Source organism: Camelus bactrianus, chromosome 17 (genome assembly GCF_048773025.1).
Source record: "Camelus bactrianus isolate YW-2024 breed Bactrian camel chromosome 17, ASM4877302v1, whole genome shotgun sequence".
Classification (NCBI taxonomy): Eukaryota; Metazoa; Chordata; class Mammalia; order Artiodactyla; family Camelidae; genus Camelus; species Camelus bactrianus.
Genome location: NC_133555.1, coordinates 27,853,115 through 27,879,597, shown reverse-complemented (window position 1 = coordinate 27,879,597; position 26,483 = coordinate 27,853,115). Strand labels below are relative to the sequence as shown.

The window sequence follows — 26,483 nt, the reverse complement described above, 5'->3', positions numbered from 1 at the left end:
TGTGCAACCTGTATCCAAATGCTGGTTTATGTCAATTTCTTATTTGAAAAAAATCCTGGGTTGCCTCAAAACTAGTCTCATACAGTATCAAATGAGAAGAAACCAGACCAACAGGACCACAAAGAAACCTCCTTAGGAGGCATCAATAGAGAAAAACTTGTAACTACTTACATGTTAATCTTTTATTTTTAAACAAGAATTGTTATCAGCAAACTACCTCTTCTAGCCCTGTAATTCTCAGTTTGGCAACTAATTCTAATTTCTAATTCTACTTGGCAACTAATTCTACTTACCATTCATTTTCTTTCCTATGTTTTGAAGCTATGTCATTTAATAATAAGTTTGCAAAGGCTTTTGCTTTGTTTGTTAGGCCTGTCTTCAAATCTTCACAATCCAAACGCACCATAGGAAAATGAACCCACTGAGGCAAAAGCATTATTTCTGAAGCAAGGCTGAAAAATTTTCCTATAAACTTAAAAAAAAAAAGCATTTAAAACAAAAATGCTTAGAATTTTCAAATTCATCATTGATTTTTTAGTACAATAGTATGGTGAAAAATCTTAATCATATGATATAAACGTAAACTCATTTCTCTTTGCTAAGTGACTAAAATTTTTTCCATTGTTACATGAAATCTTTTTTCATCTGTCCTTTCATTAAGGAATTTACCAATTTACCAGTTAAAATCCAATACAATGCCATTTATACCATCAATATCTGGACATTTCACAAGGTGAAATTTCCCTCAGTAACAATTAAAAAAACTATCATCTAAGTAAACTCAGCTCTTGGTTTAAAATCAAATCTATATCATATGACAATTTGTATAGTTGACTAATAGTTGCTTGTGCCATTACTGATACCTCACTGAAAATTCTAATTCAATCTTCAGGGAAATAAATGTAAGAAACACTTAAATTTGGTTTGGGTCAAAATAATCCAGAAGGAGAGAAACACTGTGCTCTGCTATTTACCAAAGTTCCAAGATATTGGAATTTATATAAATTCTTAATATCTAGACACTGGGATAATTTTTAAAAATTGAGCAAAGCAGTATGGAAGAAAACCTGACAAACTGTATTGTAACAAGTTTTATGGAAAATGAAACATATCTACCAACTTTGGGTAACTTTGACTGAATTTTCACAATCCATCTTTAATGTTCCCTCTCTACCTTCCTCCTCACCTCATCCCCACCCTCCACCAAAATGCCCCATGTTGCTTTTATTCTGCCTTGAGAAGAGTTTTTCTTTATTTCCTTCTTTCTCAAAGCTACCCTATTTTTCTAGAGTCTCCAGTATTTGGTGAGTTGGGCTTAAAATTTTCAATGTTTAATGGAACCAAGGATACTAATTAATTAGTTCAAAGACTACATTGAGCAGTCATGGTTCTTGGTTGGAAATATACCAAATAGAGAGTAGATAGAGCTGATGGCACCAGAGAAGGGAGAACAGATATTTCACTTTTCTCAAGTGCCATCATCCAGTTTTTCTGGATTATAATTATATGGATAAGAAAATGGGCTGGATAAAAGAAAATATGGCACACTGGAAACAACACAAATGTCCATTTACAGTAGAAAGGATGGCATATTCATACGTTAGAGTGCTATGTTGTAACAGACTATGACTGTATGCAAAAAATAGTTGAATTTCACAATGATGAGTGAAAGAATATATATATATATATGATATATCTTTCATATCAACTTATCATGGGGCAAAACTAAACTATATTACTTCAGGATGAATGTATAGGTGCTTACTAGAAAGAAAAGCAACAAATGTCAGGATAATAGTTACCAATAAAGAAGGGGGATCATGGTTGAAAAGAGGCACATGGGTGGCTTCTGAAATGCTACAAAATTCTAATTCTTAATCTAGGTGGTTATTAAGTTATAATTATCTATATAAATCTGTACATATATGCTTTATATACTTTTTTATATTATATTTCACAGTTATATTACACTTTTTAAGTGGAATATTTTAAACACACAAAAGTAGGCAAAATGTACCCATCATCCAACTTCAACAATTATGAACTCATGGCCAACCTTGTTTTCTCTATACCCCTAACCACTCCCCTTCCATTTTATTTTTACACAAATTCTAAGCATCACATCATTTCATCTATATATATGTTATAGTTCATATTTTTTATTTCTCCCAAATAGGCATACCAGTCACAACTACAGTATCTCATAATTGACAAAGAAACCCAGAGATCTATTACTAAACTTAAAAGTAAATTTTTATATAGTTATGTAAACCATCCAGAAATTATAAAATTCTAGAAATTTTCACAGTAAAATACTAGACCTAAGGAAAGAGTCATTGTGAAACCCAATGAAACATATGCTCAGCTTAGATATTTAGGGTTTACAGATACTACAGGTTATGGCTAGGACCAAAAAAATGTAGCTGTTAGCTCATAGAACATTTACTGTGCCTATTCTCTGCACAGCATTGTATCGATATATGATAAAATAAAAATGAAAGAGAATATGCCATCTCTGACTTTGTGAAAGTAATAATGCATTTATGAATCCATTATGTATTTTTACAAACACATAAAAACCAGGTAAGATAAAAAGTATGCATACTAGAAAAAAACATATAATCATCTTATAGATGCAGAAACAGCATTTAACACCATTCAACACTCTTTTGTGATAGTAACACTTAACAAACCAGGAATAAAAGACATAAAAGGCAATGTCCTCAACTTGATAAGGAGTATTTAGGAAAAATCTACAATATTGTACTTAATGGTTTAAAAAATTAATGTTTTCCCTCTAAGATCAAGAACAAGATAAAGAAATCCACTCTCACTACTTCTATCCAACATTGTACGAGAGGTACTAGCCAGGGAAATTAGGCAAGAAAAATAAATAAAAGGCAACCATATTAAAAAAGGAAAAAGTAAGACAATCTATATTTGTAAATGACATGATATTGTATATAGAAAATCCTAAACAATACACACACATACACATAAAACTATGACAACTAATAAACAAATTCAACAAAGTTGTAGGATAATATATACAGAAATACCAATATTCAGAAATCAACTACTTCTAGACATTAGCGATCAATAATTCAAAAATGAAATTAAGAAAATAATTCCATTTATAATAGCTTCAAAAAATAAAATACTTAGAAATTAAATTTAACAAAACAAGTACAGGACTTGTAGAACACAAAAAATTGGGGGAAAAGTGGAAAAGCACTATTTGACAGATTGAAATGATGCAGACCAGCCTCCATGTAACCTATTGGAAATATGCTCTATATGTTCAAGAATGTAAAAGAAAATATGAACATAAGAAAGAGAAAATAAAATTTACCAAAAAATTGGTAAAATATAATACCTGAAATGAAAATGTTACTTATATGAATAAGGGCAGCTTAACACCAGAGAAGAAAAGATTAATGTACTTAAAATGATGCTACAATTATCCAGAATGAAGCATAGAGAGAAGAAACTGAAAACTCTGAACAGAACTTCAGGAGGGAGGGTGTACCTCAAGTGGTAGAGCACATGCTTAGCATGCAGAGTTCCTGGGTTCAATTCCCAGTACTTCCTCTAAAAATAAGTAAATAAATCAACCTAATTACCTCCCTCTCCTGGCAAAAAATAAATTAAAAAAAACAAAAAAGAACTTCAGTAACCTCTAGAATAATGTCAAACAGTCTAATATATACATAATTGAAATTTTAGAATTGGGGAAAGAGGAAGACAGACGAAAAAATTGAAGTAATAATGTCTGAATGTTAAATTGAAGTAATAATGTCTGAATGTTTTCCAAGCTTGGTGAGAACTATTCAGATCTAAGAATCTTAACAGTATTTTCTGAGAAGAAATACAAAAGAAACAACGCAAAAGCACTTGACAATCAACTAGCTAAAAACAACAAAAAAGAGAAAATCTTAAAAGAAGCCAGATTTTAAAAACATTACAGAAAGAAACCCAGAAAAGAATTCCAGCATGACAACATGAGTTCTGTGCACCTGCTGAAAATTACTTTAAAAACAAGTATTTAAATTAAAGCTTCTGAAAATGGTCATAAGAGTATGCATAAAATGAGGAAATATCTATTCATTAAAATCCATTAAAATTTGGTTAAAAAAAGTTGAGACTCTGTAGTATTTGAACCTGGATTGTTCCCTCCCTCCCTGCTCCCAGCTCAGCAAGGTGGAAATTCCACTCTAGACAAGTGCACTCAAGAACACAGGGCTCTCTCTCCCCATAGCTTCCAGCTGAAGGGCTTAACTAGCTGTTGCTGAATCAAGATTCCTGGTGAGTGCAACTGGGAGGCAAGGACTCCTTGTTTCACCCAGATACCACTCATGGAAGGGAGGGTCTACCTTGGTCTTGGTACCACTGAGAATACTGGGACACCAATCACACTTGCCCAGCTGGTAAAGGTGGCAGTTCCATGCCAGAAGAAAGACAAGAAAACCTCAGGTTACTGCTCTCTGTTCCACTGAATGTTCAGCTCCTTAAGTGGGATTATCACTGAGAGAAGCATATCACATCCCCATTCCCAGTTCCAGGGCCTTGGCCCAGAGATTTTTCCTGAGGGTGAAGGGGAAGCAGGTCATAAAACAGATACCTCCTAAGAAAGAAAAATACCATATGATATCACTTGTATGTGGAATCTAAAAAAAAGACAAACAAACTTGTTTACAAAACAGAAACTGACTCACAGACACAGAAAACAAACTTATGGTTATGGGGGCGGGGGGAAGGGGGTGGAAAGGGATAAATTGGGGGCTCGAGATTTGCAGATACTAACTAATATATATAAAATAGATAAACAAAAGGTTCATACTGTGTAGCACAGGGAACTATATTCAATATCTTGTAGTAACTTATGATGATAAAGAATATACGTATGTTCATGTATCACTGAAGCATTATGCTGTACACCAGAAATTGACACAACATTGTAAACTGACTATACTTCAATAAAAATATATACAAAAAAAAAAAAAGAAAAGAAAAGAAAATAGATACCTCCTAATCTTTTCCCAAAGGAACTGACTTCATTTGCAATAGAGCACAGAAAAGTTCAAGCCTAAGTGTGTCCTCAAAAACAGTGAAGGTTGTGGTAGGGAGCAACAGTGAGGAAGATTCAGGGATTTAGTGAAGATATGGGCTTAAGCCATAGACTGGCTAGTTTGAGGAAGAGAGCCAGAGTAGGGGACTGCTGGTAGGAACCTTGAAAATGAAAGAAGCCAGTCACAAAAGACCGTATAATTCCATTTATATGAGCATCAAGAATAGGCAAATCTATAGAAAGAAATTAGTAGTTCCCTAGAGCTTGGGGTAGGAATGAGGAGTGACAGCTATTGGGTGTAAAATTTTTTAGTGGGGGTGAAATATTTTAAAATCAGATTGTGATGATATTTGCACAACTCTATAAATATACTTTAAAACACTGAACTGTATCTTAAACAAGTCAATTGTATGGTGTGTGAATTACATTTCAATAAAGCTGTTTTTTTAAATGAAACCTAGAGAGTATTAACTTAAAGCTAGAGAAAAAGACTTCAGAATAAGGAATACTGTCAGGGATAAAAGAGACATTTCATGATATAAAGGATGTTCTTCAAGAAAATGTAGTAATCCTAAATGTGTATGTAAACAAAAATAGAACTTTGACAGCCTGTGGGGAAATGAATCCTGTCAGTGACCACTTGAGTGAACTTAGAAGCACGATTCTGCTCCAGTTGAGTCTTTATATGAAACCACAACCCAGCTGACAGCTTGACTGAAATCTCAAGAAAGACTCTGAGCCAGAGGCACGAAGCTAAACTAAGCTTGATTCCTGACCCACAAGATAATGTGAGGTAACAAAAGTTTGTTATTTTAAACTGCTAATTTGGGGGGTAATTTTGGGTTTATCCCAGGAAAGCAATGTTGGTTTCACATTTGAACATCAATAAATGTAATTCAAAATATTAATAGAGAAAAGAAAAACCATATGATCAACTCAATATTTGCCCAAAAAGTATGTAACAAAAATCAGCACCCTTCCATAATAAAAAACACTTGGCAAACTTGGAATAGAAGATAATTTCTTCAACCTGATAAAGGGCATCTACCAAAAAAACCTATACTTATTTAATGTGAATATATGAATGTGTTTTCCACAGCATCATAAACAAGGCAAGATGTCCTCTCTCATTGCTGCTATTTAACACTATATTGACAGTGAAATCATGCAAGAAAAAGAGAGACATTTAGATAGGAAAGGAGGAATTAAAATATCTTTACTTGCAGAATCTATTACAGTATGAGTGTATGTGTAATATTTTCCTAAAGAATCTTTTTTTAAAAAACTAGAGCTACAGTAATCAAAACAGCATGGTATTGGTACAAAAACAGACATATGGACCAATGGAACAGAATAGAGAGCCCAGAAATGAACCCACAAACTTTTGGTCAACTAATCTTCGACAAAGGAGGCAAGAATATACAATGGAATAAAGATAGTCTCTTCAGCAAATGGTGCTGGGAAAACTGGACAGCAGCATGTAAATCAGTGAAGCTAGAACACTCCCTTACACCATACACAGAAATAAACTCAAAATGGATCAAAGACTTAAACGTAAGACAAAATACAATAAACCTCCTAAAAGAAAATATAGGCAAAACATTATCTGACATACATCTCAAAAATGTTCTCCTAGGGCAATCTACCCAAGGAATAGAAATAAAAGCAAGAATAAACAAATGGGACTTAATGAAACTTATAAGCTTCTGCGCAGGAAAGGAAACCATAAGTAAAACAAAACGACAACCTACGGAATGGGAGAAAATTTTTGCAAATGAAACCACCAAAGGCTTGCTCTCCAGAATATATAAGCAGCTCATACAATTTAATAAGGAAAAAAACAAACAACCCAATCCAAAAATGGGCAGAAGACCTAAACAAGCAATTCTCCAAGGAAGAAATACAAATGATCAATAGGCACATGAAAAAATGATCAATATCACTAATTATCAGAGAAACGCAAATCAAAACTACAATGAGGTATCACCTCACACCAGTCAGAATGGCCATCATTCAAAAGTTCACAAATGACACATGCTGGAGATGCTGTGGAGAAAAGGGAACCCTCCTACACTGCTGGTGGGAATGTCGTTTAGTGTAGCCACTGTGGAAAACAGTATGGAGATTCCTCAAAAGATTAAAAATAGACTTAACATATGACCGAGAAATCCCGCTCCTGGGCATATATCCAGAAGGAACCCTACTTCAAAAAGACACCTGCACCCCAATGTTCATAGCAGCACTATTTACAATAGCCAAGACATGGAAACAGCCTAAATGTCCATCAACAGATGACTGGATAAAAATACTATTCAGCCATAAAAACCGACAACGTAACACCATTTGCAGCAACATGGATGTCATTCTAAGTGAAGGAAGCCAAAAAGAGAAAGAAAAACACCATATGAGATCGCTCATATGTGGAATCTAAAAAAAAAACCCAAAACATAAGTACAAAACAGAAACAGATTCATAGACGCAGGATACAAACTTGTGGTTGCCCAGGGGGAGGAGGGTGGGAAGGGACAGACTGGGAGTTCAAAATTTGTACATACTGACAGGCATGTGTAGAATAGATAAACAAGATTGTACTGTATAGCACAGGGAAATATATACAGGATCTTGTGGTAGCTCACAGCGAAAGAGAATGTGACAAGGAATATAAGTATGTTCATGTATAACTGAAAAATTGTGCTCTACACTGGAATCTGATACAACATTGTAAAATGACTATAACTCAATAAAAAATGTTGAAAGAAAGAAAGAAAGAGAGAGAGAGAGAGAGAAAGAAAGAAAGAAAGAAAGAGAGAGAGAGAGAGAGAGAGAGAGAAAGAAAGAAAGAAAGAAAGAAAGAAAGAAAGAAAGAAAGAAAGAAAGAAAGAAAGAAAGAAAGAAAGAAAGAAAGAAAGAAAGAAAGAAAAAGGAAAGAAAGAGGAGGGGAGGGTATAGCTCAAGTGGTAGAGCGCATGCTTAGCATCCACAAGGTCCTGGGTTCAATCCCCAGGACTTCCTCTAAAAATAAATAAGTAAACCTAATTACCTCCCCCCTAAAAAATAAATAAAAAAAAATAAGAAAGAAAGAACAAACTACTAAGACTTAAAAAACAAAACAAAACTAGGACTATTAAGTGAGTTTAGCAATGTCCCAAGATACAGGTTCAATATGTAAGAATTATATTTCTATATACTGGCAATGAAAATGAAAATTCCTATTACAAAACAATACCATTTACAAGAAAATTGAGAAAACCTGAAACAATTTAGGAACAGTATTTGCAAGAACTGTACAATGAAAACTATAAAACATTGCTGTGAGAAATTTAAGAAGACTCAAACAAAACAAAATATATCCTATGGTCATGAACTGAAAGATTCAGTTTTAAGATGACAGTTCTTCCCAAATTGATCAAGAAATTTAATGCAATTCTAATCAAAATCCCGGCTGGCTTCTTTATAGAAATTGATTTTAAAATGAATATGGTATTTTACATATGGTATGTATATGGAGAAGACCTAGAGTAGTCAAAATAATTTTGAAAAAGAAGAACAAAGTAGAGAACTTATAATACCTAATTTTAACTTACTAGAGAACTACAGAAATCAAGACCATGGTATTGGCATAAGAACAGATCTTTAAACAATGGGAAAAAATAGAAAATCCAGAAATAGACCATAAATATAGAGTCAACTGAATTTCAACAAAAATGCCAAGATAATTTAATGGGGAAAACATGATATTTTCAATAAATGATGTTGGAACAGCTTGATACCCAAGTGGAAAACACTGAACCATGACCCATATTCTACACCAAATGGGAAGATTATGTATGATGGGTAATAGACCTAAATGTAAAAGCTAAAACTATTAAACGTCTAGAAGCAAATCTTTCTGACCACAGAGTGGGCAAAAATTTCTTACATGGGACAGAAAAAGAATGAACCTTAATAGAAAAAAAAATTGATAGACTAAAATTCATTAAAATTTAAAATGCCTGCTCCTTGAACAACATGGTTACAAATAATAAAAAGTCAAGTCATATACGGGGAGAAAATATTTGCAAAATATATTTCAGATAAAGGACTTTTATTCAAAATATATAAAGACTCCTTAAAATTCAATAATAATAACTTTGATAATAATATAACACAATAAAATAAATCCATCTATAATTGAACATTAAGAATACAAAAATGCAGCTTAAAATGTAAAAATTATTATAACAGACATTTTACTTCTAAAAAGATAAGACAGATGGAAAATAACACATTATAAGATGTTTAACATCATTAATTGTCAGTGAAATGAAAATTTAAAACCACAATGAAACAAGCAATCAGCCACTGAAGAAGTCAAAGAGGGAATAAAATAATACCTGGAAACAAATGAAAATAGAAACACAATGACCCCCAAATATCTGGGATCAGCAAAAGAAGTTCTAAGAGGTAAATTATAAGTGATACAAGTCCACCTCAGGAAACAAGAAAATTCTCAAGTAAACAATGTAACATTACACCCAAAGGAACTACAAAAAGAAAAACAAACAAAATCTAAAACAGTAAAAGGAAAGAAATAAAAATCAGAGTGGAAATAAATGAAATAGATATTTTAAAAAACAATAGAAAAGATCAATGAAACCAAAAGCTGGTTCTTTGAAAAGATAAACAAAATTGATAAACCTATAGCCAGACTCATTAAGAAACAAAGAGGGCTAAAATAAACAAAACTAGAAATGAAAGAGGAAAAGTTACCACTGACACAACAGAAATAAAAAGGATAACATAAGAGTACTACAAACAATTATACAGCAATAAAATGGACAACCCAGAAGAAATCGACAAATTCTGAGAAATGTACAATCTCCCATGGCTGAATAGGATAAATAGAAAATGTGAACAAACCAATTACCAGTAAAGTATTTGAATAAATAATTTAAAACTCCCAAAAAACAAAAGTCCAGGACCAGACAATTTCATAGGTGAATTCTACCAAAAATTTAAGAAGAGTTTAACACCTATCCTCAAACTATTACAAAAAAATTGAAGAGAAAGGAATGCTTCCAAACTCATTACATGAAGCCAGCATCACCCTGATGTCAAAACCAGACAAAGATGATACAAGAAAAAGGAAATTACAGGCAAATATCAATGATGAACACAGATGTAAAAATCCTCAACAAAATAGTATCAAAACAATACATTAAAAGCATCATACACCTTGATCAAGTGGAATTTATCCCAGGGATGCAAGAATGATTCAATATCTGCAAATCAATCAGTGTGATACACCATATTAACAAAATGAAGAATAAAAACCATACAATCATCTCAATAGGTGCAGAAAAAGCTTCTGGTACAATTCAACTCCATTTATGATTTAAAAAAAAACTCAGCAAAATGGGTCTAGAGGGAGCATATTTCAACATAATAAAGGCCACATCACACAGCCAATATCATACTCAATGGTGAAAAGTTAAAAGCATTTACTCTAAGATCAGGAAGAAGACAATGAAGCCTACTCTTGCCACTTTATTCAACATAGTATTGGAAGTCCTAGCACAACAAACAGACAAGAAAAAGAAATAAAGGGCATCTAACTTGGAAAGGAAGAAGTAAAACTGTCACTGTTTGTGAATGACATGATAATACATGAAGAAAATACTAAAATTATTGCCAAAAAATAGTTAGACCTAATAAATAAATTCAGGAAAGTTGAAGGATACAAAGTTAATATACAGAAACCTGTTCTGTTTCTATACACTAATAATAAAAGAAAGATAAGTTAAAAAAAACAATTCCATACTGCATCAAAAGAATAAAATAACAAGGCGGGGTGCCAAGATGGAGGAGTAGAAGGATGCTCTTAGCTCAGGCTCTCCCATGAAGAGAGAGAGCCACAGACCCACCCATTCACTCAGAACACTTGCTAAACTTTGACAGAAAATCATCTACTTCAAAAGACAAGATTCCTCACAAAATCTGGTAGAAGAAAAAAAAAAAAGTAAAAGGAAATTAGTGCAGGACTTGTCCCACAGGGAGGGAGTGGCAAAGGAGGAAGAGGGCTCTTATGCTGGGAAACCCGCTGTGTGGCTCCCAGGTGGAGGTGGAGTTGAAACCTGAATCCCTACCCAGGGGTCTCCACAACTTCATAGGCAGGGCTGAGATTTTTACAGGCAGAGGGGACTAATTTGCTGCGCAGGTGCCTTTGTGAACCTGCACCTCTAAGACAAACAAGCAAGGAGTAGAGTTCTAGCACTCAGTGGGGGCAAGTGCTGGTGCAGAGTTTTCAAGCAGACCTGGGTCCCTTACGCAGACATGGCACTGGGGATGCCCCTGACCCCGTAGAAAGGAAGACCATGAAGAGCCAGAAGCCTAACTTTAACTAATAGAACAAGGTCTTTCAGGAGATAGGAATCTTTTTGATTCAATGGGTTCTCCCCTATTGCTGCCAGAATTATCTTTCTAAAACTCAGATTCAAGTAAATTACTTCCATGGCTAAAAACCTTCAAAACAAAGTACAAACTCTTGAGCAAAGATACCGAAAGATTTTCCCATGTGACTCCAACTTATAGTTCCAACTTCAGACTCTAAATCTGCCACATATTATATTTCTAGTTACCTATTCTTCAATTATTTGGGGATTATTTGATGTTGTCTGCACACCTCTAAAGACTTCCGGCCTTTGCTCATGCTATATTCCCTCTCTTGTCACCTATAATCAAAGTCCAGCTTTCTTTTCACTTTTTCAAGAAACCTTCACCAATTTCCCAAGGTAAAAGCAATCATTTTCTCTTCTGAGCTTCCACAACACTTTGTCCATATCTCCATTCTAGTACTTATCTCAATATATTATAGTTGTTATTTCTATGTCTGACTTCCATGCCACATATATGCTCCTGAGGAGAATGTTTAGGTATTATTTATTTTTGCATCACTGAAATCTTGCTATGTGTATGATGAATATGATGAAAGATATTTTTGTTGAATCAATTAATGAGTTATATGAGTAACTAAATAATTAGAGGAACCTACGAGTTTACTAAAATGATGTTTTGAGTAAGAAATTCTATTAACTTAAACTGAAGCATTTATTTTATATAATAAAAAGGTCCTAATTTTAAAAAGAAATTCAAAAGACATTAATGAAAAACAGAATTAACACTTACCTCTGTGTATTCATCAAAAGTATGATCTTCTGCCTGAAAAGTCTCTATCTGCTCAACTGCAGTCCCATCAAGGAGCCAATTATATTTTTCAACTGAAAATTAATAATCTAATTAAAATCTCAAAACACTCTTTAAAAAAATAAAGTGCTTTTTTCATATGGTCATGGAATGGAGTAGTCTATTCAATTAAATATTATTAATAGACTATTAAAATACTTTAATAAGAAGAGACAGAATAACGTAAAATAGACTTAAGCAAAGCAGGTTAAACACAGACGTTTTAAAATAAAGATAACAGGGTATGTAAAATAACTTAGAGGTATAGATAAGCCAGTTAATAAAAGTTTTTAGTTAATAGAATGTCAAATAACATCTATTCTGACTCCATAATACAGTTGAGGAGACTATTGAGCTACAGGCTCTTAAAAACTATTCTTAGAAATTACCTTGCTTTCTCCCTTGATTTAACTTTCTCCTTATGCCAACATCTCTCTACATTTTGGCTTTATCACCCTGCTCCAGTTAACATTCACCCTTTGGACCGAAAAACAGAATTCAGGTTTTTTGGGTTTGATCCTTGACTCTGCCAAAAGTCATGCCTATGCTCACTTCTGGTTCTCTCTGCTCTTTCATGACAGATCCAGACAACCAAATATCTGACCAAATTCTAATAAAAATAAAATGATATTCTTTTGTGACAAAAAAGAGATATAATGTGTCATATATACCGTATGTCTCATAATGTTTTCTTGCACCTTCTAAGTTACGATGTACTGCCACCTTCAGAGTATTAAGAGCCCATTGTAACACGTGTTCAGGAAGTTCTGTGTCAAGATTCACAGTTGTTGAAGTTCCTGACAGCCAAGAGGGTACTGTTTGGACATTCTAACATAAATAAAAATGACAATTCGTGAAATAAATATCTGTGCAATTGATTTATATGTAGATCTTAAACTATATTGTTAAATTTTTTTTTCATATCTCAATGGTCCAAGAAAAGATAACTTGATGCAAAGTAACGTGATTTAAAATTGTTTGTAGTCTAATATAAAACCTTAGTTGTGTTAGTTTCCTATTATTCAACAAATATGTATTAAGGAACTACAGTGTCAGAGTGATTATACTAGAAAAGCTCTAGAAAGAACAAAGATGACTTAGATCTTGTCCTTAAGTTCACAACTCAGTAGGGAAGATGAGACATGTACAAAAATATCAATTCGTAACCATAGTAAAAAAAGTTCTAAGAAGAAAAAAGTGATCTTAAGCCAAGAAACTTTCTCAAAGCGAAAGTACTTTTAACTTAAAATAAGCTGGAGGATGGAAATAAAATGAGTTGTAACATTTTATGTACACATCCACTTTATACAGCTTCAACTCAGTTTAAAATTTTGAAAAAGAGCCATTTAAAGAAACCTGATGGATAAAGGAATACCTGCAGAGCTTCAGCTATTCGCTCAACCAATTCCAAAACAACATCTTCCAAATCTTGAAAAGTAGGATAAAATTCCATTTTATCATCATCAAATGTCAATTCCATCTTAAATATTGGCAACCCTCGTTGATCTTCTTGGTCAAAGAGTTTTACAAATCCTTCTACAGTTCTCTTTAAAAGATCCTTTAGCTGCATGATTTCATAAATTATTATTACTTTACAAAGTAGAAATTCAAACTTTAACTAAAATCAGTAATTATTTCACTCTACCAATCCATTTAGTCCTGAAAATTATCTTCATTCAGCACAATATATTCTTCATAAATATAGTCTATGAAAATAAATAGAATATATACAAACTTTAATTTTTTTATAGAATATCAACAATCTTAAAACGGCAACTCACAATCTTCTAAATTCTTTAATAATTCTGTCCCTGGTACAGAAGAAGTTCCAGAAGACCAAACAACATGGTGAAGACTGAAGGGAGGAGAGGCCTGAAACCTAAGGTTGAGGGTGTCATGGGGTGATGTGTATATGGGATGAGGGACAGTGGTATACTAGAGCTATCTCCTACAAGAGCCAACTGTCAAATATTTAAGAATTTCGTGAGCCAGTTACTAAACCCTTGGATGCTTGAAAATCACCATGGTGGGATTATTTACACCATGGAAATTGGCAAACACTACAAATCAGGGCTTTTTTTTTTCCCTAGAGAGTCAGATTTCCAGCACTCTACTAGGTGAAGATGAAGCCACTACAACTTAGCTGGAACTTAGAAATGCACACTGTAAGTTATAAGATTTATTTAAAATACTAATTTTAGTAACATTATCATTTAAAATATATAAAATGTATTTACCTGATTTGACATAAGCGTGGAAACACAGTTATAAAATGCATCCAATTTCTCAGGTTTAATGCCTTCTAGTGCCTCCTTCTTTGTAAAAAGATTTATAACCTTTGGATACCATGTGTTCATTATCTTCTCTTCTGCCTTTCTAGCTTGTATTGATAAATCATTTTTCAGTGATTCACAATCAATTGGGCCTTTAGCTCTATTTATGAGAAAAATAAAAATGATTTAAAGCAAATAACAGATATTGGTCTTGATCCAAATTACTGAAACAAGTAAGATAAATTAAAAATTTTTTTAAATCTAAAGAAAAGTCCTGAAGATTTATCAGTTTTAAATATTATACAGTCAAAATCAGAAAGACTCAAGCAGAAGACATTCAAATTTTAAATGCTAATTAATAAATATGGGATTTTACCTAATTCCTGTTAAGTCTAGCAAAACTGTATTGGCAAACGTTGTATAACCAAGGTCCAGTAACATTTTCATAGTTGGATGAACAATGTGCAAATTAGCTAATATTTGACTTCTTGTCTGCAGATAGTTAGAATGCCAAGGATTAGAATAATCCAGGCCCCTGGAAAAGCAAAACACCACATCAAACAGGATTCAAATAACACATTCTAAATTTTAGGAAATAATATTTATGACATGGAATTAGTATTAAAGTGAGAAGACTGGGGATTAAGAAGATAGAAATATGGTCAGCAATAGAAAACTTATGAGATATGCATGTAATAAAAATACATGAAGATCTTGAGAGTGCATTATGTTCAGTAAGAACAGAGATCATCTGTGGTTAAGGCAGGGTGATGAGCCAAGCATGAATGCCCCAACTTCCACTGTGTTTTGGCTAAGTTACCCTAAGTAGAGATAAGCAAACTCAGTCCTTAGGACTAGGGAGAAGAGATGGAGAAGTCTGTCTGGCATACTCCAGCTTACTTAAGACCAAGTTGAGCTATATACATCCATAGAGGTTCCCATAATTGTATATGCAACAACTAGACAAGTTTAAGGTAGAGGATTCCTCTCAGGGAAAAAAAAAACAGTAGTGCTATATATTAATGTTTTCAAAATACCTCTGAGCTTCACAATTGTAGCCTTGAATGTAAAATCAGTTTATTTTCAATCTGTTATCAAAACCTAGATGCAGTGCTGTTTTTAAAATAATTTACTCACACAGGAGATTCAGGCAAAGGGCCTCCTTCATCTTCAAGCCATTTAACTGGAGGTCTCACAAGAACACTCCGCACTTAAAAAAACAAAACAAAACAAACAAACAAATAAACATATATATAAACTCTTGTTGAAAATCCCTGCAAGACGTAACTTAAATCAAAATTTCTAACTTCAGATAATGGCTAGTATGCTTTAATACACATCAAAAATGAGTATAAGAAAAAGCTCTTTTATTTGAAACAAAATCAAGCTCTTGGTACTATTTTGGTCCTATTTTGGAGGTAAATTCAGATACAGTAAAACTTTAGTTAAGTTCTCAGTTTTTCTCATTCTATCTACTCAAAAGCCACTAGGATGGCCACTTAAAAAATTTTGATCCAATTAAAACTGCAAAGGTTAAATCCCTAATAAATCTCCCCAAACATATTAGTATTTTCTTATAATCTTGTAAATAGTATAACTACAACCATAAAGACAAAGTAAAAAGTAAAAAGCTTTTAGTTAATAAGCACATAAAAAAATTACAAAAAGTGCCCTTAAATTACAAAGATTTTGACTAGATTATAGGCTCAAAATAAAAACTTTAAAAAAAATACCTAAGAAATACTTATAGCTAAACATATAATGTTCGTCATTCATTCTTCATATTTCTACTTTTGGTTGGGAGAGGTGAGGGAACAAACAAGTTTGGCATATGTTAAATGATACTTACCCAAATATCTCTTCATGCTTTTTTCAAAATCACTTGACACCTCATTTATGAGACTTTGAACGAGTTCTTCTCTTTCTTTCCCCTCCTTTAAAGACTCAGGTATCAGTATTAACATGTGATCCAGCCATTCCTGCTGAATAGGTACTATCGGACTACTTTCTACACATTGTTTCAAATAAAGATAGTTGAACTGAGAATGTAATAAGAAAAAATTACATGTTCTAAATGGTGTAGCATTTCAATGATGTATGTTCAACTGTAGCATTTCAGAGTAAAAATATTTTGGAAAAAAACATTTTCAGAATACAAATATTTTATCCAAAAGTATGACATATAAAGAAACTATTTTATATTTTTCTTTATTTATGATGAGTTCTCACCAAATTAATGTTCTTATTGTAATCTTCATGTTCTCAAGGCAAAACAAAATCCTTTGTCTAACTTACTATTCTTTCATTTAATTCATTAATTCAACAAATCTTCAGGTATTTTTCCAAATGCTGAGGATACAGTAGAAAACAAAACACAAAAAGCCCCACTTTCTTGAAGATTATATTCTGGTATAATATCAGTATAATAATTTCATAAATTATCCCATAACAATAAGCAGTCTGACAAAAATAGACATGAACAAATGGAAAGACAGCACTTGATGTTGGTAAAGATACTTTAACAACATGAAAATTTCAGACTGTCCCCAAGACAATTTAATGCAATGCCAATAAAAACATCTTCACACACTTTTAAGGAGCTAGGCAAGTACAGCCTAAATTCAAGTGGAAAAATAAACATGAGAGAACAGCCAAGAAATCCCTGAAAAAGAAAATCTATAAGGAAGGACTAGCTGTAGGAGACATTAAACATACTATAAAGCCCCCTAATTAGAATAGTGTAGTACAGGAGCATGAATAGACAAACTACTGGGGAAAAAAAAAAGGAAAGTCTACAAATAGATCCAGGACACAGGAAAATTCATATTATGATAAATGTGGCATCTCAAATCACTGGAGCAAAGATAACAATTTTAATAAATAGTTCTAGGGCAACTGGTTAGCCATTTGGAAAAAAGTAAATTTAACTTGTACCTTCCAACATACATAAGAATAAGTTCCAAATAGATTAGGAATTTAAATTAAAGAATGAAACTATACAAGGACTAGAAAAAACTGGTAAATTCTGCTATAATTGAAGATAGGGGAAAACTTTCTAGCTATGATTCAAATTCCAGGTACAAAAAATTAAAAAATGAATGACAAATTTTGACTAAAAAAAATTTAAATGTTCGATGGCAAAAAAAAATCATAATAAAAAAGGTCAAAAGACACTGACAATCTGGGAGAAAATACTTGTAAACATACTTCTCAAATAAAGTGTAAAGAAAGCTTAAAAATTTAAGACATGGGTGAAACTGGAGGACATTATGCTAAATGAAACAAGCCAATGACGAAGAAACACATACTGTATGATTCCACTTACATGAGATATCTAGAGTAGTCAAATTCATAAAACAGAAAATAGTATGGTAGTTGCCAGGGACTGGGGGGAGAAGGAAATGGGGAGTGATTTAATGAATATAGAGTTTCAGTTTTGCAAGATGAAAATATTCTGGAGATTGGTTGCACAACAATGTGAAAACACTTAACACCACTGAACAGTACACTTTAAAATAGTTAAGATGGTAAATTTTATGTTATGCATATTTTACTGCAATTTTTTAAAATTAGGGGGAAATAAAACCAATAGAAAAATGGGCAGAAGACATGAACCAACATTTCACAATTAAAATATTATAAAAATGGCTCTTAACCATATGAAAAGGTATTTGATCTTATTCATAATTAGAAAAAGAAACTTTAAATGAGTTGAAGATACCATTTCTCACCTTTCAGACTGACAAAAAATAAAAAATATGATTCCTACATTCTGTGGTGAGACTGTGGGGAATCAAGGACTCTCACCAGCGGCAAGTAGGAACACAAATTGGAACAACCCTTTGGGAGAGAAATTTTGCAATCTCTAACTAAACCCAGCAGTTCTACTTTGAGAAATTGAAAATACACCTCCAACTGTATGAAAACACACTTACAGTTTATTCATTGCAGCAAAATATTAGAAACATTTAGGAGTGGCTAAATAATTATATATCCACACACTGTAGTCTGCGCAGCAACAAAAACAAATGAGGAAATCAAATAACACCCATGAAGATGACAGAGAAATAATAGTTACAGGACCAGAAAGATAAGTCTAAGGGGATTTAGAAGGAAATTAATATTCAGCAGTGTCAAAAAGTCCACTAGAATTGTAATTTTTAAATTTTATCCATTCTAATGTGTATGTAGTGATAATTCACCATAGTTTTCATTTGCATTTCCCCAATAATGAATATGCTGAGCATCTTTCGTGTGCTTATTTGCCATCCACATATGTTATTGATGTTTATTCATGGCTTTTACTCATTTTCTAACTGGATTTTTTTTATACTATTGTGTTTTGAGAGTTCTTAAATATTCTAGACAGAAGTCCTTTGTTGGATATGTGATTTGTGAATATTTTCTCACAGTATGTAGCTTGTTTTTTCATCATCTTAACAGGGTCTTTCACTGAACAGTAGTTTTTAATTTTAATGAAATATAATTTACTAGGTTTTTTCTTTCATGGATTGTGCTTTTTAAATTTAAGTATAGTTGGTTTACAATATATGTTAGTTTCAGATGTACAACATAGTGATTCAAAATTTTATAGATTATACTCTGTTTAAAGTTATTATAAAATATTGGCCATATTCCCTGTGCTGTACACTGTATCCTATAGTTTACTTATTTTATACATATTAGTTTGTACCTCTTAATTTCCTACCCCTATCTTGTCCTTCCTCCCTTCTCTCTACCCACTGGTAACCACTAGTTTGTTTCCTGTATCTATGTATTTCTGTTTTATTATATTCTTTTGTTTTATTTTTTGATTCCACATATAAGTGATAACATTCAGTATTGTCTTTCTGTCTCACTTATTTCACTAGGCATAATACCCTCCAGGTTCATCCATGTTGTTGCACATAGAAAATTTTCATTCTTTTTCATGGCTGAGTAGTATTCCATTGTATACATATACCACATCTTCCTTATCCAGTCATCTACTGATAGACATTTAGACTGCTTCCATATCTTGGCAATTGTAAATAATGCTGCTATGAACTGAGGTGCATGTATCTTTTCAAATTAGTGTTTTCATTTTCTTTGGATATATACCCAGGAATGGAACTGCTGGATCATGTAGTAGTTCTATTTTTAGTTTTTTTGAGGAACTTCCATTCTGTTTTCCATAGTGACTGAACCAATTTACATTCCCACCAACAGTGTATAAGGGTTTCCTTTTCTCTGCATTCTCACCAACATTTGTTACTTGTGGTCTTTTTCATGATAGCCACTCTGGTAGGTGTGAAGTGATCTCACTGTGGTTTTCATTTGCATTTCTCTGATGGTTAGCGATGAGCATCTTTCCATGTGCCTATTGACCATCTGTATATCTTCTTTGGAAAAATGTTTATTCAGGTCTTCTGCCCATTTTTTAATGAGGCTGTTTGTTTATTTTTTAATATTGAGTCGTATGAGCTGCTTATATCTTTGAATATTAACCCTGTTATCAGTCATATCATTTGCAAATATTTTCTCCCATTCAGTAGGTTGTCTTTTCATTTTGTCAATGGTTTCCTTTGCTGTACAAATGCTTTTAAGGTTAATTAGGTCCCATTTGTTTATTTTTGTTTTTGTTTCCTTTGCCTTAAGAGACAGATCCAAAAAAAAAATTGCTACAATTTATGTCAAAGAGTATTTTGCCTATGTTTTCTTCTAGGAGTTTTATGGTTTCTGGTCTTACATTTAGGTCTTTAATATGGATTGTGCTTTTGATGTCATGTCTAAGAATTCTTTGCCTAGTCCTAGGTTTTCTTCTAAAATTTTTAATCTTTCTGTTTTACATTTAAAGCTATCATCAATTTTTAGTTAATTTTTATACAAGGTGTTAAGTTTAGGCTGAGGTTTGGGGGGTTTTTGTTGTTATTTTTTTTAATGGATGTCCAGCTGCTCCACTCCATGTGTTAAAAAGACTGTTTTTTCCCCCATTGAATTGATTTTTGCATTTTATCAGAAATCAGTTGGCTGTACTTGTGTGGTCTATTTCTGGGTCATCTATTCTGTTCCACTCATCCATGTGTCCAATTATTTAAAAGTAAAAGGTTTTTTAAAAGTCAGCTGGAGGTGTAGTAAGAGAAGTATTTTAAATACATCCTTTAGGTTTGGCAACTAATGGTCATCGCAGACATTAATGATGAAGTGGTGGAGTTCCCAGAAGTCAGACTGCCAATAGCATTCAGGAATGAATGACTGTTCCATATCCAGCTACTTATTTTAGATTGTAAGACACTAAAGACAAGAAATGTGGAGGAAGAGTGAGGATCCTAAACACACAGACAAAAATATCTTGCAGTCACTCAGCCTCACATTAAATATTTATGAATATTTGGGGTGTTTATATTAGATCTTACACCTAGGAAAGAGGCAAATCAACAGCCAGAGTCTCCAGAAAGGTTGGGAGGCAGAGGAAAGAGGAGGAAGAGTATTTTAAAAGGACAAAAAAACTTGGAATAGCTAAAATGAGGTTCTTCCAAAGATCCTCAGTCTGTATGAAGGTATCTTTAGCCCTCTATCCCAAGAGGGAACTTTAATGGATTTGGAAAGCCTGTCCCCTCATCTGGGAACATGCTGCATAAATTCCTTTCTTGTGTAACTAATACCAGAAGTTTCCATATCCTTTGCTATTAAAGAAATTTTACATATTGTCATCTTCCCACAAATCACATCATAGTCCCATGTTATCAACCATGCAGTCAGTGTCTTTTTTTTTTAACCTCTATCATCTAGCATGTGGGTAGCACACAACGGATTGTCAATAAGCAGTCATCTTTTATCAATATTAGGACAGTAAAAAGGGAGACGTATTTCCTTTGTAACTACCACTTCAAATATTTTTTCAGTTGTTTGGAATAAGAACAAAAATATTTACAATTAATCCTCAGATAATGAATGGCAACAAAAATAAAACCCATATTGTCATCCAGGACATGCTTGTTCCTTTTGGCAGAAAAAATAATCTGTTTCTAAATTTCTTTCTCCTCTAGAATGGAATTTAGCAGGTGGTCTTAGAAGGAGCTACTTTGTAATCATTTGTTTGAGCATTTTTAAAACAAGAAATATAAAAAATTGAACTCACTCCTTTCTTTTTAATTTCACTGGTCATCTGTCAAAAGCAAATAAACAAAGCATAATTAAATCAATAAGAAAATTTTTAATTAAAAATATAAATAGTTTTATATATATGTATTGCTTTTTAAAAATACTAGTTATATTGAGATTGACTTAAAATAATTAATAATTAAAATAGTATAAGGGTAAACTTTTTAAAGAAAAAATATAAACTTACAGTTGGGGGATAATCTGGCTCTGGTGATGAAGGTGTTCTTTTATCCAGTATTCTGTCTAAATTTCTTTTGGCTCCCTCAATTCTGAAATTTATAGTTAGAAAAATGTATGACTCTCTTGAATATAACATTAAAATATATGATTAAAACATTACAATTTCAACATTTTTGAGCTATACTTAAAGAAGAGATATTCAAGAGTTCTTTACCACACAGAATTTTCTGAGAAATAAATCTCAATAGCCATTAGCAATGAGACCTTAATTTTCAAATTATTCATGTGTACTATAAAAGGAGACTAAAAATGGTAACAAATTTTTTACAACTATAACATGACAATTTTAAGTTAATCCTGATGCACTGTGGGCCCTTATATGTATTAATCTCTGTTCAAATATCACTCTGTCAGAGAAGCCTTCCCTTACCCCTTATATTAAGTAGTATTTCCTTCACTGTCCATCACTTTTAACCTCACTTACCTTGCTTCGTAGCACTTACCCTCACTTGCAATGTTATATGTGGTAGACTATTTTATTCATTGCTTTATCCCAAAGCTTAGAATAGTACCTGGCACATATTAGGTACTTAATAAACAGTTTTGAATGTAGGAATTTATCACCCATAAAATTAATTTCTTCTTTAAATAAAGTTTATTTATATCATTGTACACATTATACTTGTGTATATGTATTTCATTGTATAATATCATTCATATATCATTGTATAATACATTCATCTGTCACCAAATACTTAATGACTGCTTCTATTTTGCAAGATACCCTACTAAGTTTTATTAAAATATAGCAGCAACAAGTTTCAAGGAATTTATAAATTGAAAGGGTAGGAAGATAAGATCATAGTACTATATGAAAAGTATGGCACCCTGATGGTTTAGAGGACAGACAAGTTCACTTCTACCTGGAGCTATCTGTGAAGGCTATGTGGACAAGTTAGCATTTACAATGAGCTTTCAATGAAGAAGAGACTCTCAGGTGGAGACTGGTTTTCCTGGGTATATGGATCTGAAAAAACAAAGATCTTGAGAAACAGGAAGGAAAGGGAATGACGAAAGGCAAAAATTAGGAATGAGGAGTTATCCAATATGCCCAGAGTTTATGTAACCAGATGGAGATTAGTTTGCAGAAGTGGTTTGGAGTATCTAGCTAAGGGCCGCAAATAGCCAGCCTTTTAATTTAATAGACAATGGAGAGTCACTGAGAGTTTTTAAGCTTGGGAACATCTTTAGGAAGACAAATCTACCAGTTTGTAAAGACTAGATACACTAGAAGAGATGGCCAAAGCAGAAAATATACAAGGAAAAGAAAAGAGACCTAAGAAAGAAGATTGGAGGATGCCAAATGTGACAGGAATGAGGAAGACCAACTGAAGGAGGCAAATGAGATACGGTCAGAGAGGCAAGAGGAGAACCAAAAGGAATTTCAAGGAAAGGATGTCCACTGGAACCATAAAAGCAAAAACTTGTAAACTCCATAAAGATAAAGACCATATCTATTTTGCTCACTGCTCTATCTATATCATTTAGATAGTGTCCATAGTGACATTAAGGTCAATAAATATCTGTAGAATAAACGATCAGAATAGTGGATTTGGAAAAAATCTTGCATGTCTAGGTCAGTACCCTATTTGATGCATGGATACTTTCAAAAATATCAAGTTGTAGTTCAGGATGGGTAAAGGGGGATGACATTCATCACTTTCTGAAGTAGCCCAATTTATTGTCAGCTAGCTCATATTCTTAGAAACAAATTTCTTGTATTAAGTTGTATCCTTGTAACTTCTATTCTCTAGAGCTTTATTTTAAAAAGTCACATTCCTCTTCTATACTACTCTTTCAAAACTTAATGATACCTATGCAGTTCCTTCAACCATTCCTGTCAATAAAAGTTACCATTTATGGTGAGCTTATGATGTTCTAGGAATCGGCTTAAGATCTTTATATGCATGGATCTCATTTAATGCTCACAAAAATTCCAAGAGGCAACCACTATTATTGTCTCCATCTTATGAACAGGAAGGTGAAGATAAGTAAAGTTACTTGACTTGCAAACTCACCAGGTTAATAAGCTGCAGAGACGGGACATGAACTCAGACCTGTCTAATGCCAGAGTCTGTACTCTTACCCATTAAGCGAATCAGTTTCATTTAAATTAGGTAGTTTTAAAATTCCTTGCTCTCCTCAGTAACTATAATAGTTTATCAACATCCCTCTTAAAGTATGATCCCAGAATTCCAGATGTCGTTTGACCAGTGCAGAGTAAAAATTTTCTCTCCCACATTCTAGACATTCTTCATTTATTAAAACAGACTAAGACTGAATTAGCTTTTTTGAGTAGCCTCATTTCCATGTTGAATCTTACTGAGTCTGACTAAACCAAAATTCCAAAGGCTTTTTCACATGGAGCAGAAAATGTGCCTGGAATATCCTCGGCCTCCTCTTTTCTTTGATACTCATCAAGGCCCAGTCCGGACTTTCCTTCATCCGTCATTATCCCTGAGCAGTGTAGCTCTCAGTGATCAATACTTTCAAGGAACTTGACTACTATTTTGGCATGCTAGTTGGCACTAGCTGCCTTGCACTATAATGATCCCAACATAAATATGCCTAACTTCTTTGAGCTCTTTATGTATAAATGCCACCCTTTAACATAGCAACAATTTCTGGGAGTGTGTTTTCTCCTACTGCTATAAATAAAAAGAGCTGACAAGAATATGAGAGTGAGGATTTTCACTCCCTGTTTTTGCTTTCTGTGTTAATAATCAAAAACAAATAAATGAAGAAAAACTGGATAATTTCAAAGGACTGTGTGAGAGACTACATTCGATTTTCACTCTGCCAACTGTTCCCAGGAACTGATCCCAGCAGAGGGCCCAGTTCTGCCCAGGACTCCTTTAACAGCCCACCTCACTCCTGGAACTCTCTCTCGTCACAGAGCTCATCCCATCTCTGAAACAAGGAAGTCTACATTCCTGTTACCTAACAGGTAGAAGTACAATCACAAAATCCATGGCCACCCAGAAAAATGTGTTTCTAGTATAAAAATCTCTAATTCCAAATGCATTTTCCCCATATAAAACACATGACAATCCTAATCTCAGTATTAATACAGTGCTCTACTTCAGGTAATTTTGAGGCAGTATTTTTCATTTCATCAAATGAGAGAAGTACTACTTATAGACCTGTATGAAACACAGTAAGAGGTAAAGTTCCTCCTTCAAAAATTCCTTCATCCACCCATTCATTCACCAACAATAACATGCCAGGCGCTGTGCTTTGTGCTGAGATCTCTGTCCTTAAGCATGTCACAGTAAAGTAGACGAGAACAACTAAGAGAATAAACAACAATACTTACTGTTTCATAACGTACTCTGCTCTCTCTGCTTATGACACCTGCTCCTGTGGTTTTCCTCCTGTATCACTGGTAGCACTTCCTCAACCTATTTGCGGGTTGACCCTACTCTATGCAACACCTAAACATCATAATTCCTAAAGGCTTAGTCCTGGCTGCTTTCTCCTCCCAATGTTTTTTCTCTCTCTGGGTGATTTCAGCTATTCCTCATAGCTTTAAAAAATTGTCTATATTCTGCTGAATCCCAAATTTGTATCTCTAGCCCAGACCTCTTCTCTTACATAACCAACTGCCTACTTAACATATTTCCCCTTAAATGTTACAGAGGAACCTCAACTCCAGAAGAGAATTATTGCTTTTTACACCCATCATCCCCTGAACTTCCAATTCTTTATAAATATAGTCACTACCATCCACCTTGTTACCAAAGCCAATCCAATAGCAAGTCTTACTGATTCTGGATCCAACCAATATCCCCTATAAATCTACTTCTCTTCTCCTCCTCCATTGTCTCCAGCCTTATCCAAACCACTGTTAAGTTCTTATCTATACTACTCCCAAAAAATCCTACCCGAGCTCTGTTTCCTCCTATTCTTGCCCTCTTCCTCTCCACCTCAGTCTATTCCTAATAGTCCGAGTGATATTTTTTAAATGTAAGTTGGATTTCATGTCACTCCCCAGTTTAGAACAGTCCAATGGCTTCCATCGCACTTAAAGGAATCTGAATTCCTTATCGCAACCTACAATCTGCCTCCACCTTTCTCTCCATCTTCACCTGATACCACTCTTCCCCAGGCCCCTGATACTCTACTGACATTGACCTTTGTCAGTTCTGAGAACAAACTGAAAGCATTCACATTTCAGGGCTTTTGTTCTTGCTATCCCCTTTGCTAGAGTGGTGTTCCCATGTTCATTTAAATGACAAGCTTCTTATTCTGTAGATCACTAAATATCATCTCCACAGGACTGTCCTGCAGTGTTCCTAGGAACACCTTCCCTGTCACACTCTATCCCACTATTTTATTTCTTCATAGTATCTATCACCTTCTAAAGAGTTAACATACTCTTTTTTAAAAACATATTTACTGTCTCCTCCCACTAGAATATGAGCTTCTGAAAGTCTACAGTACTTTCTATTGTGTTCTCTATGGTCTTTCCAGTAACAAGCAGTGTCTGTGTAACAGTAGGTACTGAACATCTTTAAATAGATGTAAAAGAAATATTT

At 33.5% G+C, this 26,483-nt stretch overlaps 1 protein-coding gene across 1 annotated transcript in view; it reads right to left on the bottom strand.

The window, feature by feature from the left end:
- Window positions 1-26,483, bottom strand: part of DNAH12 (dynein axonemal heavy chain 12) — a 151,018-nt gene that overhangs the window by 116,309 nt on the left and 8,226 nt on the right. The window contains exons 4-13 of the mRNA XM_074344618.1: window positions 21,893-21,974; window positions 21,683-21,709; window positions 16,412-16,601; window positions 15,700-15,772; window positions 14,939-15,097; window positions 14,527-14,722; window positions 13,665-13,853; window positions 12,961-13,117; window positions 12,233-12,324; window positions 294-472 (exon numbers count right to left, since the gene is read on the bottom strand). Of these exons, the coding sequence (XP_074200719.1) occupies window positions 294-472; window positions 12,233-12,324; window positions 12,961-13,117; window positions 13,665-13,853; window positions 14,527-14,722; window positions 14,939-15,097; window positions 15,700-15,772; window positions 16,412-16,601; window positions 21,683-21,709; window positions 21,893-21,974 (1,344 nt within the window). The remainder of the gene's footprint in view (window positions 1-293; window positions 473-12,232; window positions 12,325-12,960; window positions 13,118-13,664; window positions 13,854-14,526; window positions 14,723-14,938; window positions 15,098-15,699; window positions 15,773-16,411; window positions 16,602-21,682; window positions 21,710-21,892; window positions 21,975-26,483) is intronic.